This window comes from Rattus norvegicus, chromosome 3 (assembly GCF_021556685.1).
Source record: "Rattus norvegicus strain SHRSP/BbbUtx chromosome 3, alternate assembly SHRSP_T2T, whole genome shotgun sequence".
NCBI lineage: Eukaryota > Metazoa > Chordata > Mammalia > Rodentia > Muridae > Rattus > Rattus norvegicus.
Window position 1 is genome coordinate 87,296,928 of NC_141536.1, and position 24,526 is coordinate 87,321,453.

Consider the following 24,526-nt stretch of genomic DNA (forward strand, 5'->3'; position numbering starts at 1 on the left):
TATGAGCTGTACATCCTCTGCTCTGCCGTGCCCTCCTTGCCATGGATTCATATGTCACAGCTTTACAAAAAGAACTAACATGGTGGTTAAACATAGGTAGCAGGGTGGATGGAACCAGTGGCAAGTGTCCCTCTCCATTGCAGCGCACGAGCCTGACTTTCTCATGGCCCTGCCTGACTACAAGCAGACAGAGATGTATGTGTACGTTCCCTATGCCCAAGACTCTCTACTACACAAAAAGTGGTGGGGTATGTGTGTAGGATTTGCCGAATTAGGACGAGGTCCCCCCAAGAACATGCAGAAAAAAAACCGATGTGATGTAAAGAAATAAACACAAAACATCTGATCCTTTTGAAAGCCTTTTGTAATGCACCACCCTTAATGCAAACCTGTTCTCTGACTTCGGAGGTGGAAGCCTGTTATGTCAGGTAATTAGCTTGTCCCAGAGATCACACTAATAATGAAGGAAATCTGATGCCCTGGCTTTTCTCTGTGCCTCTTTTTTTTAAAGTGTGTGTGTGTGTGTGTGTGTGTGTGTGTGTGTATGTTGTTGTGTGTGTGTGTGTGTGTAGTTCGGAGGACAACTTTTGACGATAGGTTCTCTTCTACAATGAAGGTTCTGGAGTTCCAACTCATTGTCAGGATTAAAGCCATCCTTCTCTACCCACTGAGACATCTCACTGGCCCTTTCCCCACCTTTTAATGTTGTATAATGATCCTTTTTTTAAAAAAAGATTTATTTATTTATTATATGTAAGTACACTGTAGCTGTCTTCAGACACACCAGAAGAGGGCATCGGATCTCTTTACAGGTGGTTGTGAGCCACCATGTGGTTGCTGGGAATTGAACTCATGACCTCTGGAAGAGCAGTCAGTGCTCTTAACCACTGAGCCATCTCTCCAGCCCCTATGATCCTTTTTTGATACCTCAAGAGTTTATTTATGTAAGTGGAGGGGATCGCTAACAGAGAAGGACACACAGAGCGTGACAATTCTGCTACCTTACTTTCCTTTCTTAAACTGTGGTGTGAGCACGCAGAAGCCTGTGTGCAGCTTTTTATTCTTTTCATGTCCTAAACATTCAAGGCACTTTTTAAAGGAGGGATTGAGTCTGAGTAGTGGTCGATTCTCATGTTGGAAAGAATCATTTTGCCAAAATGTCAGCAAAACCAAAATAGGCATGTAGTATTATTGGTATTTATTGTTCATATTATTTCCTAGGTAACTTTAAATAATTTATTTACATGCATTCACTTACCTTACCTAGCAACCTTAATACACAGTAATACCTTCCGTATCGGATGGGGAAGATGAGTCAAATTTTCAGATGGGGGTAAAAATTCTTTTGGGCATCTATTGCAGTGTGCCAGTTACAATCTGTAGATATTTACATTCAGTTAAACTGGGAATTCAAAATAGCTCTCCCGTGACAATGTTGGAGAATGGGCTAGTGCAGATGGCAGCAATTGTGAAGAAATGTTTCATGCATGAGATGACTCTCTTTCGATGACTCTGAGGTGAGGAAGGACTACGTGATTAATGTAGGGTTCTGCCTATTGAGAAAACTTCTTTGTGAAAAGGGCGGGGTAGGGGAGGGATTTAAAACTTCCCAAAAGTCGAATTTCTCCTACTTGCATAGGAAGTCTAAGAAAAAAAAATAATTCGGGGTTACTGCAATCTATGCTAACACACACACTCACAGACACACACACACACACACACACACACACACACACACACACACACACACTCTCTCACACACTCACACTCGGAGGCGGGGTTGACAGCTGCAGCGTGGAGGACTACTGCTAGGGGGCCCTCTCTCCCGTGGGGCGTCTCTGTCTCCGGGCGCGCTCCCCTCCCCTCGCTGCTCCTGGCGAGCAGAGAAGGCGGAAGAAGCGGCGGCCGCGGCTGGGGCTGAGGCTCCGGCCGTCGGCGGACGCAGTAGCCGCGGCCCAGGAACCGGGAGTTTGGCGTCGGAGACACTTGATCTCGGAGTGCTGCGTGTATAGGCGGCGCGTGGCGGCCCGGGGGAGCTTTCTAGTCGGTTGTGAAGCCTCTGCGTGTGCGATCGGTGAGTGAGCGGCTTCGAACTTGAGTTCCGGCGGCCGCGGGCCCGGGAGAGTCGCCCCAGATTCCCCAAGGGACAAGGACGTGTCGCTGCGGGGCCTCGCTTCCCACAGACGGGAGTGGCCATCCCCACGTCTTCCCTCGGGTCCAGGACTCCGCCCCCTGTACCCTCTCGTCTGGGTAGCTTTGGGACCCCCTGTCTCAGCACAAAGCCACTTCTGTCCCTGGCGTCTGACAGGTGAAGGATGCGCCCTCCGTGCCCTCCCTGGGAATGCAGGTCTCGGGCCGCTCTCGCCCCCACAGGTCCTGAACCTACCCCTGGTCTAGGAGCCTCTCCTGTCCTTTCTGTCCCTTTCTGGCCCAGGGCATCCCACTCCTCAGCCCCCCTCTTCCTCACCTGGTGCTTTCCCCTTTCGGTGGAAGGAAATCGCCTGCTGGGTTTTCCCGTCCCTTCCAACTTAAAAAGAAGAGAAAACAAAAATCCCTTCAAACTCCCGGAGTGCAGGGGAAAACTTTTTGTATGCCCTTTTAAATCCGAGAGCGGTTCTAACCTAAGCAGCAAGTTTAAAAAAAAAAAAAAAGTACGGTGACACCAATGTTCCCTCCCCACCCCTGCACTCTAGCGACTCCAGACGCTGTGTTGCTAAAGCTGTTCCTAGTATTTGGCTTCAGGGGAACTCCGGATGAGACTTAGACTGTCTACGTGTGTGAACAGAAAGTACCTAAAGCTTGGATGTATAGGATTTGCTTGTTGTTCTGAGAGCAGGTGACTAGCCTGCGACACAAGTCTAGAAACGAGAACAACTTGTCACATCCGAAGTGTAGGCTTTGTGACTTGAGCCGCTGGCATTTCATACCACCTTTGATGATGCTGGGGTGGGGAGAACTCTCTTTGGTTTTTGAGGTGGACGGTGAAGTGCAGCCAGTTTGGTGTCACGTGACTCGAGGAAAGTGTTTGAACCAGTGGCTTGGCCACAGGATGGATACAAGAATCGTATCTGAGTTTCAGCCTTGATGCCATGTATATACTATTTCAACATTGTGGCTCTGTTTTTCTTGATATCTGCTGCTCATAAATTTTGGTCACTTGACTTGTATAAGAGAGTGTCTAACATCCTTGGGTTTTAGAGGAGCAATCTCTGAGTAAGGAAAAGATTCGTGAATCAAAGGCAAAATAACATCAATCAAATATTTGTATTATTTCTTAACCATTGTAGCACATTTTCGGGTCTTTAAAAATGAATTTTTAAGGATTTGGTACATGGTTGCTGTTAGTATAGTTTGGGTTTGTGGGGTTTTTTTTTTGTTTGTTTGTTTGTTTTCTTTTTTTTTAACACAAAAAAGATAAAGATTCCTTAAATTGTCAAGGCAGGGAACATTGGCTTGTTAGTGTCTGTGTGTGTGTGTGTGTGTGTGTGTGTGTGTGTGTGTGTGTGTACACCTTCTTCCATAGGCTCACCTGTGGATGCCACAGGACAATTGGTCAGCCCATCTATCGAGCCCCTTGCAGTAGAGAATTAAAGGTAATTTGTCAGTATTTCCTTCTATGTGGTTTTGATTTATGAATTACGTGTTTACCTACGTATGCCCTCCAGCTGACTTAGAATGTATGCTTTCAAGACATAACTTAAACATTTCTTAATTTCACATATCCTAGCGTTAGCATCTGCTCGTGGGTCATCCTACCCCATGTGGAAGTGTTGGCTCTAAATTATAATCTATACCTAGATACAGATCTGCAGATACAAGCTGTGATTCTGACAAGGCTGATTTCATTATTAACTTATGGTGTAGTTGAGATAGGCTGGTAATGGTTACCTCCAAGGCGTTTCATTAAAGCATGCCTTGCTAGATAGTAAGGAGCAAACAATTGCAGTCATGAAGTACTAGATAAAGAATGACCTGAATTCCACTCTGCCCCATCGGTTCATGTAAAAAGCCACCCAAACAAGTTTTTAAAGAAAGCTGGGAGAAATATTTATACTAAAGCATGTAAGCTTACTTTAGTGAGTCTGGAGCCCGATTCTGTAGCAGCTCATAAGGGGATCCCCAGAGCGTAGTGTTTCTCCACATGCTGTATTGTGTTCTTACCTCTGTAGTGACTCAGCTCGGTCTTCCGTCTTCTCGTTAATGAAGATAGCTGTCCATTGTAGGGAAGTCAGATGTGACTCTCTGACTTGTCATTGCAGGGTGTAAAAGTAAAGGGAAAATAATTTATCTCGCCCCAGAAGAAGTGAACATAAAAATACTTAATGATGCTCAAATATACTTGTTTTATTGTAAATGCCCTAATATTAATTAGCTTGCAGTCTAATTACTATACTATGCATTAAGATATTACAATATGAGGGCTGAGGAGATGGCTCAGTGGTTAAGAGCACCAACTGCTTTTCCAGACGTCCTGAGTTCAATTCCCAGCAGCCACTTGGTGGCTCACAACCAACTGTAATAGGATCTGATGCCCTCTTCTGGTGTGTCTGAAGACAGTGACAGTATACTCACATATATAAAATATAAAAAAAAATTAAAAAAAAGATATTGCAGTATGTTATATACACACAGAGGATGCACACGAACACCAGTGGACTTTCAGGGTTATTATCCAAGGAGATTATTTGGAAGACACAAGCTTCTGTGTTCTTAAAGCACAAGAAGAATGAAAGCAACTTGATACAGTTTACTTTTTTCCCTAATGATAACCCTTCTGGTGTTATATACCATAAGAGCTGGTATGTATGCTATGTGCATGTATGTATATGTGTATGTTTTTGGTAAACCAATGAGTTTAATTAGGTTTGCCCTCAGGAACATGAGTGAGACGTTCTTGGCAGGAGCATAAGTTCTTAATAGGAAAGGTCTCTCCCATCATCCTTAAGCTGCAAATAAGACCTCAGAGAAAGGTGGTGCTTTGTGAGCACTTCCCCCAACCTTGATGATGTTCCCCGACTTGGCAATATTAAGGAATCTTTATCTTTTTAATTGATTTATTTATTTTTATTTATGTAGCGGAGGTATGAGCTCGTGTGTGTGTGTGTGTGTGTGTGTGTGTGTGTGTGTGCGCGCGTGTGTCTCACGTGTACAGCCCACAAAAGCCAGAAGGTATCAGATCCCCTGGAGCTGGAGGTAGAGTTTGTTATAAACCTTCTGACATGGATGCTGGGATCTGAACTTGGGTCTTCTGGAAGAACTACAGTTATTCTTTTTCTTTCTTTCTTTCTTTTTTTTTTTTTTTTCTTTTCCAGAGCTGGGGACCGAACCCAGGGCCTTGTGCCTCCTAGGCAAGGGCTTTACCGCTGAGCTAAATCCCCAACCCCAACTACAGTTATTCTTTTTTTTTTTTTTTTTTTTCTTTTTCTTTTTTTTTTCTGAGCTGGGGACCGAACCCAGGGCCTTGCGTTTGCTAGGCAAGCGCTCTACCACTGAGCTAAATCCCCAACCTAACTACAGTTATTCTTAACTACTGGGCTATCTCTGCAGCTCCCAAGGAGGGATCCTGAGCAGTAATCATGGCTGCTGAGAGTTAAGACTTTAGTGGGCATGTCAGTGCTAGAGACAGTCCCTGTCACACCTTCCTATGCTCTTGCCACTCCTTGGTCCATGGATGCTTATATAGGTCTTAGTTTGGCTTTCTTTGGCTGGCTTTGAGACAGGGATTCTCTGTATAGCCCTTGCTGTTCTGGAAACACTTTATAGACCAGGCTAGCCTCAAACTCAGAAATTCTACTGCCTCTGCATCTCTAGTGCTAGGATTAAAGGTGTGAGCCACCACTGCCTAGCTGCTTGTATATGTTTTTAAAGAGTGAACTTACAACCTGGTGTGGCTCATGCCTTTATCCCTGCACTGGGAGGCAGAGACAAGTGGATCTCTGTGAGTTTGAGGCTAGCCTAGTGTACAGAATGAGCTCCAGGACAGCTAGGACTGCGCAGAGAAACCCTGGTTGATAGGTGGGGAGGGGGAAGTGTGCTCCTTCCTTCAGTGGAAATTATTGCTATTAGGTATGTTTTCCTAGGAACATGTAGTTCATAAAAGTTCTCTTTAAACCAGATGACATTCAAATCCTGACCTGGACAGCAATAGAAAGACGGCAGTATGGAGACTGTCTGTAAGCCAGATTTTAAACTAAACATTTGGCAGGAAAGGAAGGCTAAGTTCACTCATGCTGGTCCTATGACCAGCACGTATGGATGTGCGTCGTGCAGCTTAATAACAAATGTACATGCTCAGAGTGGCTTTACTAAGCAAAACAAATAGAAAGTTAAGGGTTTGACTGTATTGTTATCAAAGATTTATAAAATGGACATTCTTCTGTACACACTGTGGGAATGAAGATTAGAAAGCCTTTGAAATACATTGCATAAGCAACATCGTCTTTAAAAAAAGAAATCTTTAAAAATCACATGCCCTTTCACCTAGCAATTCTCCTTCCATGACTAGAAGCCATGACTAAGGAAATAGATGCAAGAATGAGTATGAGAGGGAGCATAACCAAGGATATAAACCATAGTTTGGCCTGACTCTATTGTCCTCAAATATGAAGGCAGTAAAGGGATCTTACACTCAAATCTTTGGGCAAAGGCCTTAATGCCCAGTTCTGCTGAATGTCATGGTCTCATTCCTTGCCGTCTCCCAGTCTGAATCAGCCTTTCCAGGAAGCTCACATTAGAAATGACAAGGCTTTGGGAGATCATCTCAACTTTTAAAAATTATTTCAAAAATAAAGCAAAATAGTATGAAATCGATGGTGAATCACTGGAGTTATATCAACTCAATATAATAATGCTGGACAACATTAAAGAGAAATAAATCTTAAGATAAACATGATGTAGGGCCTAAGTGTCTAGGCTCCGGGGCCAGGTCGGCTTTGGGTTTGATCGAACTCTGTCACTTCAGTGATGATCTTGGGCAAGTTGGCCTTTTTAAGCTCCAGGCTTTCCACTCTTATAAGTGAGAACTGTACTGAGTAAAAACGTTTGGAATAGTAGCTTGTTCTGATTGCCAGGTACAGCTCTCAGCGTTGAGTGGATATTAGCACATGTCACCCTTGCAGGAACTCTCAGGTGGAACCTGTCACTAACCTCATCTTACAAGGGAGGAAACTAAAGCACAAAAGGAGTATGCACTTTTTTGCGTCATCACTAAGTAACTGAGAAAGGCCTAGCAGGCTGTCCAGCCTAGCCCTGAGCTCTGTACCTCGCCAGAGCACGGCCCATGCAGCCAGAGCACTGCCACCTTCAGGCTTTGGTTTTGTTGTTTTGTTTGTCTAAGATTAATTTCATTTTTAATTATTTGTATATGTGTGTCTACATACATGTGAGTTCAGGTGCTTATAGACCTTGACCTCTGAGCCATCCTCCAGCCCCTCCTGCTTTTTTGTAGGTGCCTATCAGATAGGGATCGAGGGGCTGGAGAGATGGCTCAGTGGTTAGGAGCACTGACTGCCCTTCCAGAGGTCCTGAGTTCAATTCCCAGCAACCACACGGTGACTCAGATAGGGATTGAGGGGCTTGCAGCAAATAGAAAGGCGTTTGTTCGTGTGACCTTTCTGAGAGATACATCTGACGTCATGATGTCTAGTGATATAAAATAAGTTTGGGTGATCAAGATTCTGACTAAACTAAATTAAGACAAAACAAGGAAAAACAACTGTTCTCAGAAAGACCTGTGGTAAATTCCAAGAACAACCACAGGGTGTCATCTTGACCCTGCCCAACCACCCTATACCCCATCCCCACCCCCAAGGGACATGACAATTTAGCCCTTTTCCCAGTGAATCTTCAAGGCCAGGTTAAGGGCTAGATGAGGAAAGTGACTAATTGAGCCAAGAACAGCCCCTTGAACAGGTCAGCCAATACCTGAACAGATCCTTTGTCCTGTATACCACCAATGAGAATGGGCCAGCTAACCCTGTTGCTGAAGTCTACCCTCTGTGACGAATAAAAGTTGTGTGCTTTTTGGGTTCAGGGTTGCCGCTCCCTGCGTGGATGAACAACCCCACATATGTGGATTAAAACCTTGTAACCTCAAAAAAAAAAAAAAAAAAAAAAAAAAAAAGAAAGGCGTTTGTTGTTAGTGGTGGAAAGACATGAGCACCCCTCTTTATTTCCAGTTCAGGGAATTGAACCTGGAGCCTCACGTTTCGGGCAAGGCCTACCTCTGGGCTGTTTCACTAGTCCTCTTCTGACTGTTTTGAAGCACGGTCTCACTACGCTGTCAAGGTGTGTCCTCCTGGCTCAGCTTCCCTGATAGTTGGGATAACAGACCTGCCCCTACTAGGCCCAACTAAGAACTTTATTATTATTATTATTATTATTATTATTATTATTATTATTATTATTAGTCTTGTTATTTGCGTATTGCTGTGTGAGAGGAGGTAGGTGTCGCATGTATGGAAGTCCAGGACAACTTGTGGGTTCCAGGGATTGAACTCAGGTGGTCAGGTTTAGAGGCAAGCATCTTTACCCACTGAGCCATCTCAGTGATCTGGTACCTGCTGCTTACAGGAACTCCCAGGTGGAACCTGTGGTCTCCATGTGGCAAAGTGGCAGAAAGAATTTTTGTATAGACAGGCAGGGAGGTAATCGTCTGCTGGATTGACTAAAGATCTGAATTCTGCTTCTAGAACCACAGTTTACGTTAGGGGTTTTCCTTGAGGCTAATTAGCTAAGCTAAGGACATGGTTGGCTGTAGGGGATACAGGCTGCTTGTACATGTTCACATCTCACCTCACACATGTAACACAGCAGTTTAGAATTTGAAGGCATCCATCTGCTCCTAGTTTTCCATAGGCAAAGAAACCTCACATGTTTTTCCACTCATTAGTAATAAAACATGGTCACCTGACCTGGCTGAAGGCAGAAAGAGACAGGCGTACACTTTTAAATTCCATCCTTTCTGTATGATAGAGATCACCACGCCAGCAGTTAGAAAGAAATCCACATGGAATTTTAGATACAGAAAAAGAAACAAAGTTCCCAGTGGTTCCGGTTACTTGCCCCAGGTCACATAGCCACAACTGACTGGTGTGTGGTTCTTTGGTCCTCTGCTGGCTGTACTAGCCTCTTCAGCTCAGAAGAACTGAAGGACTTCAGCGACTTAAAGACGTCCTCAGGGCTGGTGAGGTGGCCCAGCAGCTAAGGCTAAGGTCACAACCACGTCTCAGTACATGTTTAGTAAGCATTGACTATTAGGTGAAAAATCCCGCACTGAGGTGGGCATGACTGTAAACAGATGATATTGGAGAGTGTTGGAACTGAAGTGCTTTTCTTTTTCACCGTCTATTGCTGCATTAGACAGCAAACTTTCCTTAAAGGATCTGTGTCGGGGGTTGGAGATTTAGCTCAGTGGTAGAGCACTTGCCTAGGAAGCTCAAGGCCCTGGGTTCGGTCCCCAGCTCCAAAAAAAAGAACCAAAAAAAAAAAAAAAAGGGTCTTTGTGGTCTGCAGAGGTGATTAGTAAACATCTTGAAGGAGAGAATAAGATTTAACTTTGTTATAAAACAAAGCTCGAAACCATTTGAAAGCTGCTTTGTAAATAACATTAAAACAGTACTGTGAATTTAGGAGACTATAAAGATACACTCTATACTCGCATGCTAACGCATTTTTGCCATTGTTTTTCTTCTTGCTTTGTTTACAGATTGACTGACAACAAAGCTACTATGAGTCTCTTAAACTGTGAAAACAGCTGTGCGTCCAGCCAGTCTTCAAGCGACTGCTGTGCTGCCATGGCCAACTCCTGCAGTGCTGCCATGAAAGATGACAGTGTGAGTGGCTGTGTCAGCACGGGGAACCTGTCCAGCTCCTTCATGGAGGAGATCCAGGGATATGATGTGGAGTTTGACCCACCTTTGGAAAGCAAGTATGAGTGCCCCATCTGCTTGATGGCTTTACGGGAAGCAGTGCAAACACCATGTGGCCACAGGTTCTGCAAAGCCTGCATCACCAAGTCCATAAGGTATTTGATATGAAAGAATGGTGCCGATAACAACCAGATGTAAAGAGCTTGTTAGAAATAGGCCATCCCAAGAATAGGCAGACAGAAGACGCTGGCCAGGACAACAGCAGAATAGACAGAAAAGTGAGACAGTTGGGTCCCACCCCAGTTTGTACTCGGGTATGAACGGAGGGAGGCTCCTGTGTCCTCCCACCCAGGCGGCCAGGAAAACTGGAAAGTAAATAGCTACTTTTGCCTCAAGCAGTTCTATTGCAGACTGGGAGGGGATTCTGTTTCATGGAGCTAATAGTTTTAATTTGCCTCGAATTAGGCTGCTAGAGCCGTAGTTCTCAGCCCGTGAGGTGCAACACCTTTGGAGGACAAATGACCCTGTCACAGGGGTTGCAGATCAGATGTTCTGCGTATCAGATATTTATATCACAATTCATAACAATAGCAAAATTACAGTTTTGAAGTAGCAGCAGAAGTAATTTTGTGGTTCCGGGGGTCACCAGAACACAAGGAACTAACTGTATTAAAAGTCCCAGCATTAGGGAGGTTGAGAACCACTGTACGATAAACCCAACCAGGTGAGGAATCCTGATTCTATGAGTGATTCTATTTACTATTAGCTGTGGCAAATTCTGTTGCCTCCCGTCTATGAGCAACTGTAAAACAACCAACATTGCCATAATTTAATCCCCTCTTTCTGCTGCTACAACCACACCCTCCTCACACAACCATACATAGGTGTATTGCCTGATGTCAGCTCTCGCAGGCCTTCCTCCTCCCAGCCTTGCCCTCCTCCAGTCTCATTACAGCAGCCAGTGTGGCCCTGGTGTACAAGTCAAATGATATCTCCTTGGCTCAGCACACACTTCATGAGTTATGTGGGAGTAAAAAGTCCTTGAAGGGCCATGCGATTCATTTTCTGCCTTCTCTCAGGGTGCACTCTCCCTCCATTCCTCTCCTCATGCTGCCCACTGTACATGTCAGGCACAGTGTTGCCTTGTGAGCTAGAACACACTGGTATGTGTCCTGGCTACTCCATGTCCTTCCAGCACACCAGATCTTCCTCAGCAAGCTATACTTTTCTCATTTTTCCTCTGGCACTTTTACCCTTAACTACCTAGTAATCAATGTGTCTTGTCTGCCTACACAACTGGAAAGTAGGTCCTTGACAGTGAGATATTATACTGGTTTTCTCTAGTTACAGAAATAGCGTCTTCCCCACAGTAGGCACTTGGTATGTGATTGTTTTAAGTGGATTAAACTATACAAGAGACAAAGATCATCACCTCCTAGGTTCTGTTACCTCCACACTCACCAACAGTCTGTAAACCACAAATGGGTTCATCCACTGAGGAGGTCAGAACCCTTGTGTAGTTCCAGTCACTTCTCCAACGTTCTGTTTTGAGAATTGCCACATTAGTAAACAAAGTAAAATGATCCCTAAGTAGGCTAAGGCCATCTTGGGCTGCTCCACAGCAGCTGACTATGATTTGCCTCATGCTCTAGCAGAGATGTGATTTTGCCAGCTGCAGATAGTTTCTGTGATGTTTGGAATTCTGGGAACTTTTTTAGAGGATATACAGTGAGAGGTAGAGTTGGGGGTTGTTGGTCATTCACGGGGCTTGGTTGCAGTTTGTTAATAGTTGTGCTCAAAGAAGAAACAAAAGGGGGGTTGGGGATTTAACTCAGTGGTAGAGCGCTTGCCTAGGAAGCACAAGGCCCTGGGTTCGGTCCCCAGCTCCGGGGGGAAAAAAAAAAAAAAAAAAGAAGAAACAAAAGGGAAGAAATTAAATTCAGGATCTCCCCCTCTCCCTTCCCCTCCCTCTCCCCTCTTCTTCCTCTCTCCCCTTCCCTCCCCCTCCCCTCCCTCTCCCGCTTGACTTTGTAAAATCCTGAGTTGTTCCTCCTGTCTCCATGCTCTCAGAATAACAACTCTGTGACTCAAATATATTTATAAATAATTAGGCCATAAGCTTTGGGTGTTCCCCGTGTAGATCATAAGTTAATATCCCATTTATTCTGATCTAAGTTCTGCCACATGGCAGGTTACCTCTGTGAAACTCCCATGCTTCTGACCTCCTCCATGTTCTAGGGCCAAATCTTCCCATGCTTGGCTCTATCCCAGAATCCTCTCTGCCTACTGGATGTCCCACCTTCAATTCTACCCTTTCCTATAGGCCCTAGGTTTTTATTTGCAAGTGATGCAACCATGCAGTACATAAGGATTTTTCTCTACACCCCTCTATCCTTCTTTCTCTCCTGTCTAATCATGGTGGATGAAACGGAGATAGAAAGGGTGGGAAAAAAAGGAAGAACCTATAAAGTAGCAAAGGTCAGCCACACTCTCAAGTACACATAACCATTTTGGTGTTGCTGTGCAATCTAATGCATTCTGTGGTTTCAGATGGAGAGCCAGTTAGTTCTCCAAGGTGGATGAGGCAGGCTACTGACTCTAAGTTCCCTGCTTCTTTTAGGGATGCAGGTCACAAGTGCCCAGTTGACAATGAAATACTGCTGGAAAATCAACTGTTTCCTGACAATTTTGCAAAGCGAGAGATTCTTTCCCTGACGGTAAAGTGTCCAAATAAAGGCTGTGTGCAAAAGATGGAGCTGAGACATCTCGAGGTATCAAGGGTGTCTTCTAGCTGTTGTCATGATGCACTCTAGAGCATAACACCCTTGCTCTGTTACCTGTGTCTTATAGGCTGTAGCAACTGACTAACGGGTTCTTGCCAAATACTAATAACCCTTTCATCACTAAATGTAAAAACTTAGAAAATGGGTTTTCTTTTTCTTCCTGCTTTGGCTTTGTCACAACAATAAAAATAAGTCTGTGTTCTTGTAAAGTTTTCAGATCAGGACATCCACAGTATAACAGTCAAAGAGCTTCTTAATTGCAAGAATTACATTCTAACCCCGTAACTTTATTTCGCTCCTAAAATTTTTAAATTTTTATTTTTAAAAATAAAAATGTCTTATAGCCATCATCTCAGCACCTTCTGTGTTCTGTCTGTTTCAGTTTCATTCAGGAAGTCTGACAACCTCACACTTTCTGTTTTTCTAAATTGCACATTGTATTATTCACTAAATATTTATATAGTTAAAAAATTAACTGAAGCAATGAGATAATTTTTACAATTAAGATAAATTTATGGTTTTTTAACCATAAATCAAATATGGGTAATGTTCTGTTTGAAATAAATGTTTAGGGCGTATTTGAAGTCTGTCCCTCCTATTTAGCTCTTTCTCTTTTTTAAAAAAAAAATTGTGGGTATGTGTGTAGGTGGCCATGGAGGCCAGAAGAGGTTCTGGGTCCCTGGAGTTACAGACAATTGTGATCAGCCCAGTGTGGTTGCTGAAACAGAGTTCAGATCCTCCTGAAGAGCACCAGTCACTTTTAGTCACCCTTTGATAGAAGTGACCCTTTCAGCGTAGTTTACATTGCTAATCTGGAAACCTAACTTCTTCCTAAAACTTCCCTAACTTCAAGTATAAATCTGAGACCTCATATTCTTTTTTATAATTGACTTGACATCGACAGTTATTAAGTGAAGGATTCCTTTAGGACCTTCATCCTGTGTGTGGCAGGCTAGGGAATGTTGGCTCTAGTCACTGTTGTAATTTGCTTTCTGTTGCTGTTATTACTCTGACCAAGAGCAGCCTACGGTGGGAAAGGGTTTACTGGACTTAGCGCTCTAGATCATAGGCTGTTCTTGAGGAATTTTGCTGGCTAACTCGCAGGCCCTTGCTCAGCTAGCTTTCTTATGCAGCCCAGGACCACCTGCCTAAGGAATGGTGCCTTCAGGGTGGGTTGGGCCTTCCCACATCAGTTAATAGTCAAGGCAGTCCCCTATAGACATGTCTGATGTGACAGTCCCTCAAGTGAAACTTTGTAATTGGGGGACTTAGGTTATATCTAGTTGATAGTTAAAACTAATTCTGAAAGAAAAAAAAATGTATTATTAGAAGGCATTATCTTTAGAAAACTTTTCTAGGGTTTTCAAATACCAATCAATTATTTTTCTTTATACAGGATCATCAAGTACATTGTGAATTCGCTCTAGTGATTTGTCCCCAATGCCAACGTTTTTTCCAAAAGTGCCAGATTAATAAACACATTATCGAGGATTGTCCCAGGAGACAGGTTTCTTGTGTAAACTGTGCTGTGCCCATGCCGTATGAAGAGAAAGAGGTATGTGCTAATTTAAATTTGTTTGTTGCTTTTTGAGTGCATATTTGAAAGGGTTAGCATTACATAAGGATGTAACTACAAACATGAGTTTATATTATCAGTTCTTAAAAACTAATTTTTAACGAAGGAATGAAGTTCTGAGACTCTCGCCATCCATAAGTGTGGAGTTTGTGTTTGTGTATCCTTAGAAAGCATTTTAAACTGGTTACTGAGAGTAAACAATGAAAAAAGGCTGCTAGGAAAGGTATATGCTGGTTTACTTCCCTGTCTGAATTTTAACAATGATTGGTCACAGACAAACAAGTAGTAGGATTCCTGTGTAAGATTTGTACGTCTCCCCAAGTGTGTGAGCTATTGCATCTGCAAGAGAGACTTCATTGAATACGGAAAAGCGTGTTCCACTGGTGCCGAGGCAATGTCTCCATGCACTCTTCAGTACAGAAACAGTGTGGTGCCCAGCAGCAGCATGAGTGGAGCGGTTGTTTCCTTTACACTGGGATGTAAGGAGGCTGATTGGTATTGAAATCCCACCCCTGCACTCAGTTACTTCCTTAAACTTTTATTCTCCTAAATTGTTCCTTAGGAAGTTGAGCAGTTTGTATTTCGTATGCTGATAAAATAGTCAAGATTCAGCTAACTGGCTACTAAATATGTAAACTCTCGTTCATAATTGAAACACATTGGTACCTTCCTCAACCTGAAAAAGTGGATGAACTAATGAGGAAGGATAGCTACTTCTCAGCATATCAAGTAAACCACAGTCACTGTATTCTAGAAAACGGGACTCTCCCTTCTGAGAACATGGGCACCAAAGCCTCGATGCTGCCCTGATGCCAAGTTTATTGTTTGTTTGTTTGCTTGCTTGCTTTAACTTACTGGAAAGGAAGTCATTTTGTTATCAACTTGTCATGCTGCTGCTAAAAACTGGAGAATTCCAACATTGGCAAGTGTAATCCATGCTAACCAGGGGTACTCTGCCTCTAGGTAAAGAGAAACAAGGCAACTCTGTTGTGCATGCTAACACAGTCTTTGCAGAAGTCCGAAGACTGAGTCTCACTAGCAGAAATCTCACATCTTAACTACATAAGCAATTGCCCTCTATTTGCTTATGGTGAAAAACTTGCTATCTATAAAAAAATCAGTCTTTTTAATTTTTTAGATTTTCTCATACATTTCTTAATTCTCTCATGCAACTTAGATCCACGATCAAAGCTGTCCTCTGGCAAATATCATCTGTGAATACTGTGGTACAATCCTCATAAGAGAACAGGTAGGAATCTCTTTTGAAAATCACTATTTCCTTAAGAGCTCAAACAACTGCTAGGTTTTTTAAATCGACAACTTAAATTAATGTGCAAAATTAGTACATGTTTAAGCAATCTGCTGTTGAAAATATTATAAAAATTAATGTAATTAATAAATATTTCAAAGGAACCAAAATCTCCCATTGTAGGTACTTAAAATTCCTGAGTCATTTGCATAATACCTGTATTTATAAGAACTCCATTGGTTGGTAAACCAGATGGTGTCCTCTTTAAACTCAGGAGACAGGTGGATCTCTGTGAGTTCAAGGCCAGCCTTGACTACATAGTAAGTTCCAGGACTACATAGAGAGACCCTTCTCCCCCTTTCCCCACAAAAAAGAATTCCATTGGCTAGGGATGGAACTCAGGGGAGCAGAGAGAGAATCTCCAAGCGTGATCCCTAGCACAGACAAAGAAATGGACAAACACTGAACCAAAACAGATAATTTTAAGATGAAAACAATTGAAGGTGAAGACCTCCACTTAAAGACAAAACAGACTTATGGAGGAATGCATTCATACACTGAAATGAGGGCCCCATTGTCAAAGACCAGCTAAGAACTGGGATCAGGACAAAGCTCATGGCTCAGGAGCTCATCCCTGTGTCGTGCCAGCTCCGGGAATATGCAGGGGCGGGCTACCAGAACCTGTACCCTCCCCGAACCACGGTGATCACCACCGAAGGCAGCAATTGTGATTTTAAAAAAAGATTTTATAATTATTATTAATCAAGAAAGGAGAATTCCATCCAGTTGCTATCTGTTGACATTTAGGGAGTTTGCCTGCAAAGGATAAATATTAGTCACTAAATCTGTGTGTGCCCAGGAAGGTCTGTAAGCGAAGAAACTCACTATCTTACTTGTAGGAAGAAACAGCAGGGCCTGCCACTTGACCGTTTCCATGTATCTGTCAGTAAAGTAGTGTTTTCTAAGAATCTGGATTTAAATGTGTTGAATGTGTTGCTTATGAAGTCCTCTTATACCTCTGGTTTTCCATTTTGTTCTCAATATTTAATGGAAACTATGCTATACTTAAAAGAGCTCAGCAAAAATACAGTAAAGACAGAAGCCATAAATGAAACATCAGGAAAATTGGGGTTTGATCCTTGTGACATTAACTCCATCTCAACTCACTACTATGATTCAATTTCTAGTGAATCTTGGACCTACTTTCACTTGGCTTCTCCCTGCCTCTTTCTGTCCTTCCTCCCTTGCTCCTTCTCTTCTTCCTCTACCCTATCTTTTCTTTCTTTTCTTTTCTCCTTTCTGTGTAGAGGCTTCACACCCAGATTCGCACAAGTGCACTCTCCCAGTGAGCTGCCTGTCCAACCCCTTGGTACCTTTTCTGTGTTTGGTTGGCTGATTTTTAAAAAATAAACAAACAAACAAACAAAAAAAAAACACCAGGTCTCTCCATGTGGCCCTGGCTTGCCTGGAACTCACTATGTAGACCACGCTGGTCTTGAACTTATGGAAACCCACCCACCTCTGCCTCTGAGTGCTAGCATTAAAGGCTGTGCCATCATACCTGACTCCCTTGGTACCATTTTTAAAATATGGTCTCCTTTAATGCATCTTACCCTAAAAAAGATATCTTTGAGCCCCTTATTCATTGTTCACTCACTTCCTAACCGTGATAATGAAGCATGGCTACATTGGCGAATTTGAAACCATTGATGCTCACGTTGCTGGGAAAGTCATTGTGAACCACACAGGCAAGTATGCAATGATCAACCCTAGATTTGACAGCTCAAATGATAGAAAATGACAGGACAATCTGTTCCCGTCCTGTCAGTGTGGCTTCATTGTTCTGACGATCTCACGTGGCACCGTGGACCATGAAGAAACAAGATAAAAATACACAGGAGGGAAAATCCTGGGGTTCTTTTTCTGGAGATGTAAAACACATAATAAAAGTCTCCACGGTCGGTGCTCAGGGCCAGTCCTTTTGAACCTTCCCAGCAGAATGGCAGATGTCTGGCGGTGTGGATTGTGCTGACTGGTGACACTTAAATCAGCTAAGACAGTCCTGTGACCACACCTTCACTTGAGCTGAGGCTGGGGCGCTGTATCCAGTACAGGACAGTTGTGTCTCTATCATGCAACAACCAAGTTCCCCAATAGAACCAAAATATGCCAGGGTTTCAGAGGTAAGACAGTTTTAAAAGGTTGTCAGATGAGAAGTAATGGATCTCTTCGCTGGCTTTAATGAACGTGTGACTGGTCCCTTGTTAAATGGCTAAGACCGCAGAGAAATGCCACAGTAGTTGACAGGGTGCTTTCTTGAAAAATGCCACAAGAGGGCACCAGTTCCCTACAGTAGAAACAAATCAGTTTTAAGAAATGAAGTTTAGTAAATTGGGAGTTGATATCATAAGATGTTAATATTTAATTTCTCTTGGAATTGTGAAGAAGCCATATATAGTTTGGCTTGGTATAAGTTAATTTGCTTTTAAATGTACTGACATCATCTAGAACGTGCTATGCGGGGAAGACATTTTTCAGTTTTCGCTTTGATTTCCAGATGCCTAATCATTATGATCTAGACTGCCCAACAGCTCCAGTCCCCTGCACATTCAGTGTGTTTGGCTGTCACGAAAAGGTAAGTTTTCTTTGAATTCTGTCATAGACATTTAAAAACAAATTTAAAAAATATACTCAGATCTATGGCCTACTAAAGAACTAACAAATTTAAATTTGATTGTTTTTTTTTTAATTTTTAAAAAATTTTTATTTATATGAGTACACTGTATACTGTTCGGGCACACCAGAATAAGACACCAGCTCTCATTACAGATGGTTTCGAGCCACCATGTGATGGCTGAGAATTGAACTTTATGTGTGTGTGCACACATGTGTACATCAGTATGTTTGAGGGTCTGTGTGGTCCGTGGTATGCATGTGGGGGTCAAAGTTAGCTTCTAGGAGTCGCTCTCCTTCTGCCATGTAGATCCCAGGGGATCAAAGGATTATCTATCTTGGTGACATTAGTCATTGTGCCACCTTAACAGCCTGTGGACTGAATCTTAACAGGTTGGAAGAACAGTGTGCAGGGAAGCCCTGGATGATGCGTCAGTAGCTGCTAGCACCTGCCTACATCAGGAGGCTCACAGTGGCCCCAGAGGACCTGCCTTTACATGTACATCCCCAAACACAGACACACGTGCACACCTATAGTTTAAAATAAAAATGAAATTTTACCAAAAAAAAAAAAAAAAGTCCAAGAAGGCAAGGAAAATGAGTATGGTTATTTATTAACGTATTTTGTTGCTGCTGCTGCTGTTTTGCACTTTTTCTATCTTATTCAATTCAGCAATGATTTGAAGAGGGAAGCAGAATAAGAAAAGGGAGTATCTGAGCTTTTCACTAACAGCACCCGGAGTAAGGGCAGCATGAGTAAGGACGTGTGTGGAGGAGATGGAGGAACCCAGGCATCCGAGCAGGAAGTCCAGCAGGGAGTCTAATAGGAACTAAGTAGATAAAGATAGGCAGAGAAGAGGCAGGGTCCAGAGTCACTGGAGCCTTAGTCACGGGCTCAGAGGGCGCACAGGTGGAAGCTAACAAAGAAAGAGGAGGTGTTTTAATGAGACTGAATCTCCTCAGCTCTGGCACATACGAGTGGAGATGACCCACGTGTAAGAAAGGATTAAGTGGCATTACAGAGCTACAGGGTGAGTGATACAGGAAAGAGAAGCAAATAGTGCTCAAAACAAGTGATGCAGTGAGCGGGACAGCCCCGCCACTGACCCCAGAGTAGCTTCAAGAAGGGCTCACCCTGTGAAGTGTCTGACAGCTCGATGCGTGTGTGCTGGTCTCATTCTCTCTGGGGTATGCAATTACATGTTTGCTTCTCCACTCTGCTTTTACAAATACTTAACAATAAACATACCTCGCAGTTTAAAAACTAAAATAGAATGGTAACTCATACTTAAATGTTATGAGGAAATTCTGTATTGTGTAAATAGGGGAAAAACATGATGTATATCAAAATATTAGTAAAGGCGATAGGTAGCCTGTTTTCTTTTTACTCATCTCTAGTTTCTATTTTTCTATAATATAATTATGATTATCAAAAACCATCTGGGACTTGGTGATCTTAGAATACCCTGGAGATGGCGGTTAGCAAGAAGTCAGCACCGTAAGTGCAAGTTGAGGACTTGACAGGCAGGCTCAGGTGGTTTTAAACGAAAGTGGAGAAAGTGATATTGGCTAAGGGAAGCATGATGTGTCAGAGGCTTGCCTTGTTTTTCTAATGCAAAGACTATCAGCTGTAGTCTGAGGAGGGAAGCCTTAGAGAAAGAAGGAGCATGAGGAAAAAACCTGGGAGTTTGTTGCCTTTGAGTCAGCAAAGAAAGGGGTGTAGATGCCGCGTGGACAGATAGGAGGGAGAGCAACCAGACTGACAGCGGGAGTGTTCATCAGTTAGCTCCAGGAAAACAAGAGGAGTGTCTCCTTGGATCAGATGACAACAGAGAAGTGATAAGGATGTGAGGGAAGCTGGGATGCTCCTTTTCCAGCCTCTTGTGCTGGCCTTTTCCTCGTCCTCAGTGATGTTCCCAGCTTACAGCTTTGCTTCATTTCAGATGCAGAGGAATCACTTGGCACGGCACTTGCAAGAGAACACCCAGTTGCACATGAGACTGTTGGCCCAGGCTGTTCATAATGTTAACCTCTCTTTGCGGCCATGCGATGCCTCCTCTCCATCCCGGGGATGTCGTCCTGAGGACCCAAATTATGAGGAAACGGTCAAACAGTTGGAGGGGCGCCTAGTAAGACAGGACCATCAAATCCGGGAGCTGACCGCCAAAATGGAAACGCAGAGCATGCATGTGAGCGAGCTCAAGCGGACCATTCGAAGCCTCGAGGACAAAGTTGCCGAGATGGAAGCACAGCAGTGTAATGGCATTTACATTTGGAAGATTGGCAACTTTGGGATGCACTTGAAATCCCAAGAAGAGGAAAGACCTGTGGTCATTCATAGCCCTGGATTCTACACAGGCAGACCTGGGTACAAGCTGTGCATGCGCCTGCACCTCCAGCTACCGACGGCTCAGCGCTGTGCAAACTACATTTCCCTCTTTGTCCACACAATGCAAGGAGAGTATGACAGCCACCTCCCCTGGCCCTTCCAGGGTACAATACGCCTCACGATCCTTGATCAGTCTGAAGCAGTAATAAGGCAAAACCACGAAGAGGTCATGGATGCTAAGCCAGAACTGCTTGCCTTTCAGCGGCCCACCATCCCACGGAACCCCAAAGGTTTTGGCTATGTGACATTCATGCACCTGGAAGCCTTAAGACAGGGAACCTTCATCAAGGATGATACGTTATTAGTGCGCTGTGAAGTCTCTACCCGCTTTGACATGGGGGGCCTTCGGAAGGAGGGGTTCCAGCCACGGAGTACTGATGCAGGCGTGTAGCCTCCACTTACCTGTGTTCAAAAACTAGGAGCCATATGGAAAAACCGTGCCTTCCGCACCTGGTCCAGTAAACAAACGGTGGGAGAGGTGTAAGGCCAGCAGCAGATGTCATCAGCGAGGTCACATTCCACTTCTTACCGTTAACCAATATCTGGGGCAATTCCCATGGGGACCTCCGTGTCCCCTGTGTCTTCAGAACCTTAACATTTGAAGGGCCAGACGCTCATCAATTTGTCAGGGAACCTCTTCACTGTGCTTCCATGGGCTTTTTTGTCCATGTACTTTACTGAAAAAAAAAAGGCCAGAATTAATGTACTGGAGCTCAATCGTTTAATACTGGTGCCTTAAACACTTAAAGTGCTTTTAGGGCATGTATTAAACGTGAGGATCACCATTGCCTGTGCTGCTGCCAGTGGAAAGGTTACTGCTCTGGTGTTGAGTTCTCATTTAGTTGACCCCTGTGAATTTCAGAGGCTTTGAACCATGATCCCTGGAAAGCTGAAGTTCTCATGTACTCCCTCCTCCATTGACCAGGGACTGGTTTAACCCTTACTTATAAATAGCACGAATGTATTGTCCATTGAACACCAAGGGTTTCTCCCCTGCCTTCATTGTTGAAATATGCTCTAGGCAGCATCTTCCCGGTTTGTAAGACTGTGGTCATGTGGTTGCCAACTGTTCAGTGTGACTGTCATGTAACCTTTCTTGTCTGTTCAGTATAGCTTGGTTTCCACAGCCTGTCGCACATCTTCTGTTGCTTGCAAACACAAAATCGCCAGCCTAAACAAGTGATCAGCTCACCAGCCATTAAATGGCATCTCATGGATGATGACAGCAATTCTTATAGCCAGGAAACTTCAGCCCTCTTAACTACCTTCCAATTTAGCTTAGTTGATTGAAATAAAACTGATTTCCTCAAGGGGGCTGGAGAGTTGGCTCAGTGGTTAAGAGCATTGGCTGTTCTTCCAGAGGACCCCCCTAGTTCCAGGGGATCTGATACCCTCATACAGGCAAAACACCAGTGCACATAAAATTAAATAAATGGATGAATAAATAAATAAATAATGATTTCCTCCAAACGGAACTTATTGGAACTTGGAAAATTGCAGGCACCTAAGAGACGCCGAGGTTGGTGGTCACAGTTGTGTGGAACTCAGCTTGAATGGTGGTTTTAGTCCAGCTCAGTAGAGGTTCTGAGCGTGTTCTCTGGAATGTACTAGCATGGCCGGTGTCCTTAACAGGGAAGGTGACTGTTGTGCTGCTGTGTATTTGTTAATGTATAGTACTTTGGAGTCTAGTTCTCAGGGAGTCCTACGACTAGTTAGAGCCTTTGTAAGGAAGTGGAGGGGATCCTCTTCTGCTGTTTACACAAGACTGGCTAAGTGTTCTGGTAATAACAAAGGCGTTTGGATCTCCAGCTGAATCAGAGCCCCCAGTGCTCAGACCTGCCCTGCATCCATAGGACACTCAGCCCTTGACCCAGGAGCCTGGTTTTCAGTTTGAAACCTTTTCCCCTTCATTTTTCCCCCTGTTTCCACTCCACCCATAAAGATGAGGGGAAGACCTTGTCCCTTATCATTAGCACAAGCTCATCACAGGTCTCTGGTTGGATCCTGGAAACGTCCCTTAGCTGTGCAGCCCCGAGCCGCTTATAGCACCTTCTACTAAGGAACCTCTATTCCTGTAGTAGTGTCCCCGTGGATAAACAAATGTGTGTTTGTTTGTGTGTTTGTGTTTAAGCAAGCAATAGTTATTTCTGTATTTATTTAGAAATTGCCTAAAGAAGATGTACCCAACTATGAGGACTTACTTTCTATATGTCTTTTTAATTTTTTTATGGTAAATGTCATCACAGAATATCAGCCCCCCTCCCCCTTCTCCATTTTTTGAAAAAGGAAATGACATTTAAGAACTTCCTGATCAGATTTCTTTTTTTTACAATGTCTGTAGTAGGAAGAATAGTCATTTCCTGCCTTGGTTTGGACCTTTTTTTTTTCTTTAACTCTAGCATCTTTTACTCTTTTTTTTTTTTTTTTTTTTTTTGCATAAGTTAACCTGCTCCCAGTTTTAAGTTATTCCTACCTATAGGGCAAGTTGAACTAACTGTTTCTAGTGCCCGTGTTGAGAAGCTCAGCACTAAGCCACAGAACACTGACAATATTCACTAAATGGCTTTACCAGTGGAAAATTGGTGTGACTGTCCTACGACTAACAAATGTTTCACTCCAGTTTAATGTCCATCAGCTAAAATGCATCCTAGGTAGTTTTCTAACTTGCAGCATTTGATGTTGTTTGTAATAAGCCAACTGGTTATTTTATGACACTCAATTGGCATGAATGCAGAGTAAAATTAATCAAGCTGACATCCAAAGCTAACGCTTAGTAAGGTCAACTGAGGATCACGTCTTAACCTAGAAAGCTGGTTTCTTCACCACCTCCCCAACTGCTGAAGTCTCTTTGTACCCCTTGACCCATAAGACTCTATACACTCCAGAGTGCATTGGCCGTCTTACCAGTCTAGAGCATTGCTATTTTTAAAATTGTTTCTTCTTAGAAAAATGCCCAGATCTTACTATCAAAGATTTTTCTCTGAGTCATACATTTCCTATTAGAAATCAGGCCAGATGGAGGTTCTAGTTTGGTAATTGGGTGCTGTCCTTTGGCTATTACCGTTTCTAGCCATTCTGCTTTCTTTCCGAGAATGAAGAGCAGCAAAAGTACATTGCAGTGCAAGAAGTGTTCTCTCGCCCGAATAAAATCAACTGACAGGTGTTGAATGATCTCCAACAATTAAATTCTGTGACTGGTATAAAGTGGCATTTGCACCAATATCAAACAAAGTCAGACTAATGTAAATTATGTGTGCAATTAGAATATCTTCTCCTTAGGGAGAATTGCTTGTTTCTGCTTTATCTAGAGTTTCCCTTAATACTCTTGTGACTAGAAAATGTTTTAATTATTAGCTAGGTTATTCTTACTTAAGACTTTGAAGTGCCTTTTTTCTTTTTTTTTTTTTCTGTTGTTAACACACTTCTTTTCTGACTCGACTCAATTTTCTCCATTGTCTTACCATAAAATGTCATTACATTTTTTTATGGAGTGTTTGATGATTAGTTTGCTAGCTGCCTTAAGGGAGCGGATAGGGCACACTCAAGAGTCATTTGCTTGTTGTCTGTTGGAAGACTCTTTAAATGTCAGCATTCCCTGGGTAACTGTCATTTGTTTCAAAGTTGAGGTGATTGTGTGTGGAACGGATGGATGCTCCCCAATTCCCAGAATCCAGAAAAATGAAACCAGATGTGATCAACCTGAAGTTGGGACACTTGGTCACAAGCCTCAAAGTCACTCAAAAAGGACTAAGCTAGTTATTTCTCTTGTGTGTCCTTTGTGTCCTTGATGTTTTAAACTGCTCAACTCCACCCCCACCCAAAAAAAAAATCCAGGTTAATATAATAATACAAGAAAACAATTTTAGTTGAAACCATTCTGGAACGTGGAGAGGAACTCCTTTTCCTGTCCTGTGTCTCCTCAGCAGAACCCAGCCCTGCGTGACAGAGAAGAAAAGGGTGGCCTGTTGGTCACCTGCCACTCAGAAC

General features: G+C 43.2%; 1 protein-coding gene across 1 annotated transcript; it reads left to right on the plus strand.

Moving 5' to 3' along the window:
- The first annotated feature begins 1,906 nt into the window (after positions 1 to 1,906).
- Traf6 (TNF receptor associated factor 6) lies at positions 1,907 to 21,853 on the plus strand. Its single transcript, NM_001107754.2, is given in 7 exon segments — positions 1,907 to 2,074; positions 9,707 to 10,024; positions 12,490 to 12,640; positions 14,049 to 14,207; positions 15,406 to 15,477; positions 18,035 to 18,112; positions 20,094 to 21,853. Coding segments are annotated over 6 exon segments (1,593 nt in total). The 5' UTR covers positions 1,907 to 2,074; positions 9,707 to 9,728; the 3' UTR covers positions 20,931 to 21,853.
- The last annotated feature ends 2,673 nt before the right edge of the window (positions 21,854 to 24,526 follow it).